At 37.0% G+C, this 11586-nt stretch overlaps 1 protein-coding gene across 3 annotated transcripts in view; it reads left to right on the forward strand.

The window, feature by feature from the left end:
- Positions 1-11586, forward strand: part of ERAP2 (endoplasmic reticulum aminopeptidase 2) — a 40119-nt gene extending 28533 nt beyond the window's left edge. For 2 of the 3 annotated variants that reach the window (XM_059418279.1, XM_059418278.1), the window contains 7 exons: positions 264-447; positions 4411-4567; positions 5034-5218; positions 5845-6006; positions 6528-6668; positions 8729-8810; positions 9750-11586. In XM_059418279.1, coding sequence (XP_059274262.1) covers positions 264-447; positions 4411-4567; positions 5034-5218; positions 5845-6006; positions 6528-6668; positions 8729-8810; positions 9750-9893 — 1055 coding nt within the window. In that variant the 3' untranslated portion in view covers positions 9894-11586. The remainder of the gene's footprint in view (positions 1-263; positions 448-4410; positions 4568-5033; positions 5219-5844; positions 6007-6527; positions 6669-8728; positions 8811-9749) is intronic. The other variant, XM_059418280.1, reaches the window with a different exon arrangement.

The raw sequence follows: 11586 nt of genomic DNA on the forward strand, positions 1-11586 counted from the left end.
ATTATCTGATGAACTGGGCCTCTTAGACCTGCAGAGACTGCTTTTGAGAACAAATTTACTTATTTATTAATTTAATAAGACCATAATTCACCAAAAAAAAAAAACACCCATTCAGTAGACTGTGAAAATGAATATCATAATGATTCTTCCAAAACTTTGTCTTCCTACTGATTAATTAGTAATAGCATGAGAACTAACAGTTTTGGAGATGTTCCTGGTATGTATATTGTTAATAAAATGCTATGCCAATTTCTTCCTCCTAGATACTCTGGAATTATCTGAAAAGACCAGCTGGGTGAAATTCAACGTGGACTCAAATGGCTACTACATTGTTCACTATGAGGGGCACGGATGGGACCAAGTAATCACACAGCTGAATCAGAACCACACACTTCTCAGACCTAAGGACAGAGTAGGTCTGATTCATGATGCATTTCAGCTAGTAAGGTAATGCAAAATTTCATTCCATTTCACAGGAAATAAGTTATTCATAACCAGATATGATAGATTTTAAAATCAAACATTCAGTACTGTTCATTCATATGTGATGGATCTGAATGAAGGTCAAATACTGGCCACTAGATCAAAGCTTATCTACTGATAAGGTTTTTGACCAATACAGTATTTAAACACGTAATCTGACATTTTAAAATGTGGGGAAATTTATGTACAAATCCTGACTTCTGGAATCTCTTTTGAACGTGAGATGTGGCAACTATGGACCTTCATTCCCACGTAGAGGAGGATGCAGCGTCCTTCTTGAAGCAAGGCTTTTACTGTCCCATGCACCAAAGTCCCAAATGGTACACGAGTGACCTGTTTCAGTCACTTAGGGTGGACCCTCTAAGCATTTAAGCTTTTGATGACAGATTTAAAATTTAGGTGAGTAGCTTGCTGTTTCACCAAATACCTATGTAATCTGTTGAACAAAAAAGTGTAATATAGTCTTAACCTTTATGATTTTAAATGTTAAATCAAGTGCGCAATCCATTTGTTACTTGGCTCACACCGTAGAAATCAATATGAAATTGAAAGGGAAATGAAGGAGAAACTGGCTCCTTATGTTTATTCCTCCTTAGATTTTCCTGGAAAGACAAAGTGTTTTCTTTCTTTTCTCATTTATCATCAGCAGAAAAATATGTAGAATAAATCCCGTCACAAGATCCCCAATGGAAAAAAATTAGGAGTCAGGTGAAATAATGTGCATTGTAAGCTTTTCCTATTCTGAGAATTACTATATTCATTTTATTTAGTGTGACATATTATTTCCTTTCAGATGTTTATCTAGGTCAAATTGAGTGAGAGTAACCAGCAGGACATTTCTCAGGAGAAGCTTCTCTGTACAATAACAGAATTCTTTAGTAAGGAGAAAAGGAGAGATTGAAAGCTTAATCCTCAGCTCATGTCTCAGGAACACTTGTAGCAGAGCACATTGAAGTCAGGATGGGCTAGGAATGTGGCCATCCCACAACTGTGGGGATGGTTACATGATAGACTAGCTGGGAAGTAAGCCACGGTTCATTGGAGAAGGTCTGTCTGGTCAAAGGAGAAGCTCTGAGTAGATTGCAAAGAAGATGAGTTAAAAATGTAGGAATAGGAACACTGAAGAATATTGACAATTTAACAATGAAAACCAATATTTCAAATAGTTGCAAAATCTCTTTTGCTCTTTCTGCCAATAAATTTATAGGTTGTCTAAATTTAGCAGAAGAAACCCAACTGTTATTAATGAATCAGTGGAAAAACGAGGTGGCCAGGTTAATGAAGTTAAGAATACAAATTTTGGTTTAAAATAGATGACTTCAAGTATTATCTCTTCAATTCTTCTTTGACCTGAGGCAAATTATTTAAACATTTTAAGCCTAATTTTTCTAGTCTTTAGTACTTCTCTAGTCTTTAAAATTCCAGATTTAAATAAAAATATCTAATATAAAGGGCTGTTTCAAGGATTGCATAAGATAATGCCACTAAAGCACTAAGCACAGTTCAATAAATGTTCAATAAATGTTAGCTATTAGTAGTATTAGTATTATCTAATAAAAATCGTTTAAAACATCCTGTTTTGAAGAGGAAGATGAAGCAACAGCATAGAAATGCAGTTCAAATAATGTGAAGTTGGAAAAAAGAAGAATCTGAATTTGTGTATTATTTTGTTGCAACTATATAAAAAAAAAAATTATTAGCTAAAAGTGTGGGGGAAGAGAGGAGGAAATATTCCAAAGTGCTATTAGTGAATGTGATGTGTAGTGAAATTATGAGGCATTTTTCCTTCCCTCTCTAATTTCCAACTGTTTCATAATTTGTTTATATTAACTTTATCATAAAACTCAGTCAATAAGGAAACAATTTAAAACTCTCATACTAGGTCAAAGTATTTTTACTTGCTACTCTCCCTTAATATTTATCGCATCTTCCCTGCTTTATAAAATATCTATTTAAGAGTTAAAAGAAGTAATCAGAGATCATAGTTGTTCTGAAGACAGAATTTAGCCAAGGAATGGACATTTATTTTAATTGCATTTTCATATTAATTAAGCATAACTTAACTCTTGAATCTCATCTGGGTTGAATGGAATTGAAACGACAACTTTAAATTCTTTACAGAAAAACTATTTGTTCCTTTTAGTCCCATACCCAAATTGGCTTTTCAGGAATATAGTTTTATTTCACAAAGGTACCAAATAGCTGAAACTGTATACTCATAAGTATAGAACGGTGTACTAATAAGATACAGGTTTTTTTTCTGTTGGGCTAAAGTATAAGCTCACATATGTGTTTATTTATAAGCTGAATCAACCTTCAGGTAACATTTTGCATGATGATTGGTGGTGTAACAATAGTTACATAAAAAGAAAAGCAATCCTCTTAAATGAATGTTAAGATTGATTTTTTTTTTTTAGTAGATAAGTATAAAAGTAAATAATGGTGTTTGTTTTTGTAAGAAACAAATTAGGCTTGACAAATAAGAAAAACAGGATTAATATGAGGTCATTTTTGTGTTCAACACCCTTTTTACAATGGGACCCTGGAATATTTTACCTAGTTTTTCCTGTTGCTGATCCTCTAGGGTATCAGCTACACTGTACGGCATGACAGTAACAAACAAGGGAAGGAATCGTGACGTTTTGCAGATAACTACACTAAAAAATACAGCAAACCATAGAATCATAGTGCATATAATTCAGCCCTCCGTCTTCAGACAAAAACTGTGGAAACTTTTCCATAAGTCTGTTTGAAAGAAGTATATAATTGTGTTTAAGAAAAGTCTCAAGAGTTGGTTCTTCTTAATTTCACTTCTTGCTAGTTTCGGTTTCCTCTTTTTAGATAAAAATTGAACATTTAAAAACCCAAAGGAGGTAGAGCATTATGCTAATGAAAATTCAATAGAAATGTCTTTTGTTCTTGAATCTGTTTCCATATCAGACTATTATGCTTAATCTTCGAGTTGAATGCTGGCAGTAATAGTTTACAGACCACGTGCAGACACAAGTTCTGTCAGAAACACATGTGAGAACCACTTTGCAAAATGACGATATAATGGTTTATTTCCTCTGCAGAAGAGGCCCTAATGTTTGGTATTCAGAATAATAGTTTTGTTGTTTGTTCTTTTCATTAAAAGAAAATACAGAGAAGCCATATAACTTTGGAGTCTAATTAGATTCTAAAAAAAGATGGAAGTACTTTTTTTGTCCTACTCAGAATAAACACTACTTCTCTGTTAGGCTCTAGAAGGGACATTAAAAAAAGGAAGGACAAACTTTGTCCTCAAAGTTCCAAATCCACTTGGAGGAACAATTCAAATCCACAAGTGAAACCATTAGAGAATCACCCAACATGTGAAAACCTTGCTATTATTTGGTCCTAACTATTAATATTAGCTAATATTTCCTTTATAAATCTCTTACTGCATGTGAGGAATGACTCCAAGCACTCTGTGTGAATGAAGTCACTTAATCCTTACAACAGCACAAGATACTACTGTTACTTTCATGTATAAGGGATATAACTGAGGCCGGGAAAGGTTAGGTAATTTGCCCAAGATCATAGAACTAGTCAGTGGCAGATCTAGGACTTAAACCCAATGGTCTGGCTGAATTGTTCCTCCCATTGCTCATTAGATCATATTTGTGTTAATATTAAGAATACTAAGAACTGGGGGTGTGTGGGTGGCTCAGTGGGTTAAAGCCTCTGCCTTCAGTTCAGGTCATGATCTCAGGGTCCTGGGATCGAGCCCCGCATCAGGTTCTCTGCTCCTCAGGCAGCCTGCTTCCTCCTCTCTCTCTGCCTGCCTCTCTGCCTACTTGTGATCTCTCTCTGTCAAATAAATAAATAAAATCTTAAAAAAAAAAAAAAAAGAATAGTAAGAACTCTAAGTTATGTACACACACCCAACCTTGTTTCATCCTTCAGTGCAGGAAGGTTGACCCTAGACAAAGCCCTTGACCTGACTCGTTATCTCCAACATGAAGCAAGCATTCCCGCACTTCTCAAAGGTCTGGAATACTTAGAGCTGTTTTACCGCATGATGGAGAGAAGGAATGTTTCAGATGTCACAGAAAACCTCAAGGTTTGTATCACTTCCAGGAAATTCACTAAGTAGAGAGTGTCTGGAGGATGGGCGAGACTTGGTCTGTTTGTGTGAACTTCTGGGGATAAATCTTTAAGAAGCTGAGGGAACTGGCTGATGGCACCGTCAACCGCACTGAGTGGTTGGAAATCTCTCATTTCTTGTCATCACCAACCTAAGACGATCCTATCAGGATCGTGAGCAAAATATTCCTTCTAAGTGTGATTTTATCTTTTGTCAATGATATTCTACCCTCAGATAGGAAATTAAACCCCATTTTAATGCAAAAACTCTGTTTAAATATGGTAGGTGGGGCCCAGAAAACAAGGAGAAAATACAAAGCCAAATAGTTCTGTGTTTGGGCAAGATTCATGCAGGCAGTTTAGAGTTGATCCTTTTTGGCGGGTAAGAGCTGTGTTAAGTACTAAATTTAGCCTCTCTGTAAATCATCCTCTTCTTTCGGCAGCATTACATTCTCCAGTATTTTAAGCCAGTGATTGACAGGCAAAGCTGGAGTGACAAGGGCTCTGTCTGGGACAGGATGCTTCGATCGACCATCCTAAAACTGGCCTGTTACCTGAACCATGCTCCTTGCATCCAGAAGGCAACTGAACTCTTCTCTCAGTGGATGGAATCCAGTGGAAAATTAAAGTAAACCTAGACATCTGTCCTGTTCTTTGTTCCTTTCACTTTGATGCAAAAGTCTTTGATTAAGCAAGATGTTAGATCTGAAACCTTTCAGTGAAGATGGTATGGGGCAGGGGGCATGGTAGGGTAAAGCCATGCTGGGAATTACAAACCTTTGTTTCATGCTAGCATATAGTAAGTGCTCAATAGATTTTGTGGGAAGTGAGATTTAGGTCCCCTTAGTGGGAGGGCTTGGAGGGATTGGCACGGTGACAGAAAGATTGCCAGAAGGTAGAAGTGGGGGGAGGGGGTTGCACAAGCTCCGAAAGTGTGTCTTAAAGATAAAAAGCAATGTGAAATGTATAAGCAGTCAAAACAGCAGTGATCATCTGTTAAAAGTTGGTGTGTTTTTTTTTTTGAGAGGTTACCTTTTAAAAAAGTCTACTTCTTCATCACCCAATACCAGAGACCTGAAATTTGACCCCAGATTTCATATTTGATGAGAAACCAATGACTTGGGGGCATCAAAAGTGTGTATGTGGTGGCAAAATGGATTCTGGTGTTTATTACAATCAGGAAGATGCCCAGCGATCACAGGGATTACGCTGTTTCATAGGACTTTTTCCTTCACTTTGTTCCTCATACTATAGCATTCCGTCGGATGTTTTAGAGGTCGTGTATTCTGTGGGTGCTCACACAGCAATAGGTTGGAATTACCTTTTGGAGCAATATGGACTGTCCATGTCAGGTGCTGAAAAAAAGAAAATTCTGTATGCATTGTCAACCAGCCAACATCAGGAAAAGTTAAAGAAGTAAGTGCATTAATTAAACCAACTTGTTAAAAGTAAACTGATAAAAATCCAATGAAGTCACTAAAATATTGACCACCAACTTCAAAGTCATAAAAGAATTGAATCAAAATTTGATTTGCTTTGAATTTACTTCTGAAAAATACATATGGACAAAATGCAAATGATCAAAACAGATATTCCTAGTTATTAATCAGGTGACCAATATTGGACAAATAGCTACATTTTACTTTCAAAACCTTGGAGAAAAGTGAACGCAAGAATGCATTCTTGGGTATAAGGTGTTGTACAAGATGCTGATTAATTTCTTTGAAATAATAAGTGAATAAAATTACTGCCAGAAAAAAAAGAAAATTTAGCTGGAACATTAAAAATATTAGTAAGGAATTTACTACTGTTTTTGGTAAGTTATAATTCTATCATGCCTCTTTCTTTCTCTTCTACTCTTAATATATTGATAACCTGAGTTAATTTCCATTATATGACACATGCCATGAGAAGTCAAATGATCTTTATTTCTTCAGATTAATTGAACTAGGAATGGAAGGAGAAGTCATCAAGACACAGGAGTTGTCCACTCTTTTTTATGTGATTGCCAGAAATCCAAAGGGGCAGCAACTAGCCTGGAATTTTTTAAGAGAAAATTGGACCCATCTCCTAAAAAAGTTGGTATTCATTTACATCCAATGTGTGTTCTTCTACCTAGATGATTCAGTTACCTGAAACCAAGTACCATGATGCATCCCCCAAAGCACATAAATCTTATTTCTACCCAAATAGTTTGATGAACTCTATTCGTTTGAAAATTTAATACCCTGAATTACTCTGTCCAGATGTGAGGAGAGGAGTGAGAAGTGAGTGGGAAAGAGATTTCTCTCACCCTTCCCAGGCAAAGAACTCCTGGGCCACCATGGTCCTCCTAGCTTCCTCACCAGCCCAGAAGAATCCAAGCAATCCATATATACTGCATCGAACACATTCCGCCTGCTTTGTTCATGGAGAGTTTCAGGAATTTTGATGAACACTAATCCCCACCCTCAGTTCCCCTGTGGAACTGGCTCAGTGGAGAGCTTAGAGGAGATGAAAGAAATCTGATCAGAAGTGTTTTGGGAGACACCCCCTCTTTAAAACTTCATCAGTTCTGCGTCTTTTCTAGGGTTTCAACCCCTGGGAGAACCAGAGTTCACTCCAGCATGCTCTTGGCCCTAAAATATCCCTCAGAAAGAACAAATAATGATTAGACTTCAGTGGAAGGTATAGGATAGGAGTGCTTTCTCTCACAACAAACCCCTGCTAAGGTTCTCAGCTATTTCTTATCTAAAACCAAAATGTCACTTATGAACTATATGGAAAATATCCAGAATCTGAGACCTGTGTAGTCTGCTCTGTTTATTTTAGTGTCAGTTAGTATCTTTGATTTCAGTCACCCCTGGTTCCTCTTCCATCTCATTTGTTAGCCATGAAGGACTTAGAGTCCCCAGAATCTTGTGTAAACAAAAAGAACATTTTCACCCCCTCCCAGGCTTTTAAGGAGTTTGACATCCACATGGGACCAAACAGAAACTGCTTTACTGCTTTAAAAAATGTATATTTTTATTATATATATGTGTGTGTGTGTGTGTGTATATATACATATATATATATGTATATATAATATGTATATATAAAATGTGTGTGTGTGTTTCCTTAAAGATCACTGGAATCATTGGTTGGGTCGTTTGCTTGACTATCTGTTCCCTCCCCTGATATGATCATACTTTTTCTGCAATGCCGTAGATTTCCTTTGTCACTGGAAATGACCCTTGTGCCTGACCATGTGCACAGTCTAGACTTGGAATCATTTCTGGGATGTATCTGTGCTCTGCTCTTTAACACAAATCCCTTGGACTTATGCTATAAATTCTCTGTAGACAACATTGGGGTGAAGGATGAATTCTGGGGCTGGAAATGAAGAGTTTAACCGAATAACATTGGCCCCCACAAAATACAGTTTAAAAAGCAGTGGATCTCCAAAATGGGATGGGGAAGTGTGCAAGATAGTACATGAGAGTGCAAGGAGAACATCTCACTACATATATAAGTTCTTATGCTATTACACTTTCTGTTGAACCTATAACATAGTACATGTATGTAATACATAAGTAAAAATACGTATATTGGGAAGTTCTTCGGCAAAAAATCTTTACCAATAGAGTGCATAATAAAAAAAAATAGAGAATGCTTCTTTAAGCAAAAACATAAATTTAAACACAAACACTACTGAGTAAGATCGTCACACTTCCTAAAAAGTCTTGTAAAATATATTTTTTAAGATTTTATTTTTTTTTTTGAGAGAGAGCGAGCGTGAGTGAGAGAGCATGGGAGGGGAGAAGGTCAGAGGGAGAAGCAGACTCCCCATGGATCTGGGAACCCGATGCGGGACTTGATCCTGGGACTCCAGGATCATGACACAAGCTGAAGGCAGTCACCCAAACAACTGAGCCACCTAGGCGCCCCCAGTTCCTAAATGGTCTTTATCTTCATTTTTATCTTATGGTCAAATTTGATACATTTCATAGCTTTGGGATTTTACTGGATGAATGAGTTATTCTTAGGGTAATTAATAGAATATATTGTATTGCACAAGCTTATCATATAGTTATTAATGTCCTATATTTTAAAAACATATAAAGATAAGGTCCGTATTCCTATTACTTAAATCTGTGGGTTTCCTTCTCATTTTCAGGTTTGACTTGGGCTCATTTGCTATGAGAATGATCATCGTTGGCCCAACATCTCACTTCTCTTCCAAGGAAGAGCTGCAAGAGGTTTGTGACTCTCTTCTGCTAACAACTGAAAAATAAATATTCAAGTTGTAAAAATGAAAGTGAACTTAGATATAATCTGGTGTAAAGTTCTCATTTTATTAAAAGAAAAGGAGTAGTTTGCCCAATGATACATAGCCAGTAAATGGAAGGGACAGGACTAGACCCTCTTAAAATACAGGTGTTCATAACATTCAAAATGAAACTTACACTTCAGAGATGAGTCCTTGCTTATTATTTCCTTCATAGTGTATGATCGCAGAAGTGACTATATTGAAGCTTGGAAGAATACTTAAAGGTCTTTTATTAACAAAACTTACTGTTGTTGATAATTCCACTTTTTAAAAATTTTTTTATTTTTTAATTTTTTAAAAGATTTTATTTATTTATTTGACAGACAGAGATCACAAGTAGGCAGAGAGGCAGGCAGAGAGAGGAGGAAGCAGGCTCCCCGCTGAGCAGAGAGCCTAATTCAGGGCTAGATCCCAGGACCCTGGGATCGTGACCTGAGCTGAAGGCAGAGGCTTCCCAGGGTGGTCTGAGCCACCCAGGTGCCCCTCCACTTTTTTTTTTTTTTTTATTCCTAAGCATTCTAATGTTTTCCATCTTCTTTCCAAAATAAATCTTGAATTATTTACCCTCGAAGGAAACTCAGAATTCTAGAACTTAAGTCTTGGCCCACTACTTACCATATGACTTGGCTCAATCATTTAACATTTTTACCCATAGTGAGCTTACTTGTAAGATGAGTATTTATCATTCCTGTCTTACATTGTTTGAAGATAAAGTGAAATACTAATTAAACCCCCAAAAGACAGGAAAATGACCATTTAAAGTTTGCAAGAGAGAGGATTACTCTGTTGTACATATGATTTGAAACCCTTTGCAAGAACAAGTATTTCGTGAACCATGTCAGTAATTTTTTTCTTGCTTATTTTTCAGGTGAAACTGTTTTTTGAGTCTCTTAAGGCACAAGGGTTACATCTGGATACTTTTCAAATGATTTTGGAAACCATAGCCAAAAATATTAAGTGGCTGGAGAGGAATCTTCCCACTCTGAGGACTTGGCTACTGGTTAGTTCTTAAATGGTCAGTAGAAAGAGCTCATCACATGTGGGCTTGAAGTCAGTAAAGCCCACGTCAAAGTCTTGGGTATTTTGTCTCAACCAGTAAGAAGCCCCAAGAAACCAGCCACCGCAGCTGCCGGCTCTCAGCAGTTGTCTCTAGCTGACAGATGTATGATGTTGAGGTGGGGGAAGTCCAGTTCAGTAGCTTACTTAAATGTAAACTTCCTGAATACTGGAGATATGTGGAGATGTGAATGTAGATATACAGACAGAGCTGCGATAGATTAGCCACATCGCCCACTCCCTACACTGCCTTATAGCATGCTACTTGCTACTTTTTTGCTTTTTTGGTGTTTTTTCTAGCCTTGCTTAGCATCCTGGACTTTGCCCAGCCAGTTTTACCTTCAAGGAAACATAGCCAATTCTCTTTTTAAAAAATCTTTCATTCGCATCCTTTCATTTCCTCCCCCTTTTCCTCCTTCATCTCAGCCCGAATAGTGTTTTCTAATTTTTACCATTCCTGGAAAATTTGAATCCAATTATGAAGTATAAGGATCAGAAAACCAGAGAATTTGTCACCAAATCTCTGATTATTAGAAACTAGGTGTCAGGGTTTACCCACAAAGCCAGGAGGGCTGCTTGGCTTGAGCCTCACTTTCTTTTTTTTAAGATTTTTAAAAAATTTATTTGAGAGAGAGAGAGAGCATGAGAGGGGGCTTGAGCCTCACTTTCTTTTTCTTTCTTTTTTTTTTTTAAGATTTTTTAAAAAATTTATTTGAGAGAGAGAGAGAGAGCATGAGAGGGGAGAAGGTCAGAGGGAGAAGCAGACTCCCTGCGGAGCTGGGAGTCTGATGTTGGACTCGATCCCAGAATTCCAGGATCATGACCTGAGCCGAAGGCAGTGGCTTAACCAACGGAGCTACCCAGGCATCCCCAGAGCCTCACTTTCATTAAGAGCCTCAAGGATAGCCTCCTGAGGTCATCTCCACAGGCAGTAAAATCTGCAGTCATAGAGGTAAAGGAGAGAACAATTATACCTCACCACTTTAAACTGTACACTATCACAGTTTTAAAACATCTTTTGAAAATTGCAAAATTAGATTGTATCGTGTGTATTTCCTGTTAACTTAAGGTTTAATGTAAATATTTAAATGGATCATGTTTTATAAATCAGTTTTAGCAGTTCTTCATATTCTTAAGGGAAACTGGATCTCTGAAATGCTTTTCTAAATGCTTAAATTACTTGTTTTATTAATAAGGTATTTGGAATGAATAAGGAAACCACCACTCTTACATATCAGGTTGTAAATTTAATAAATTCATGTGCCCACATATGGATCACTATGAAGATATAAACATGTTCTAGAAAAATCTGAATCAATACACAGATTAATTTATCTGGGCTATTAAGGGAGGCTGGGATATCGGGGTACGAGTAAGGTGGGCAGAGCGCTAACCCATCCATTTTAGACTGATATCTTGAAGGTTTACAGATCTTTCTCTGGTGCCACGGACAGAGACAGAGTACAGCTTGGATGGACCATTGACATGACCCAACACATTTTGCTAAGTTTGTTTTCAGATCATTTCTTGGAATCTTTGGAGCATCTTTGACTCTAGATTTGACTTGGTTGTGGTCCTACCAAGATCTGTGTAACATGTAATACCCATCTGGAATTAAACGTACTTTCAAATAAAGAAACTGAAAGAGT

The sequence above is a fragment of the Mustela nigripes genome, chromosome 12, assembly GCF_022355385.1.
Source record: "Mustela nigripes isolate SB6536 chromosome 12, MUSNIG.SB6536, whole genome shotgun sequence".
Lineage (NCBI taxonomy): Eukaryota > Metazoa > Chordata > Mammalia > Carnivora > Mustelidae > Mustela > Mustela nigripes.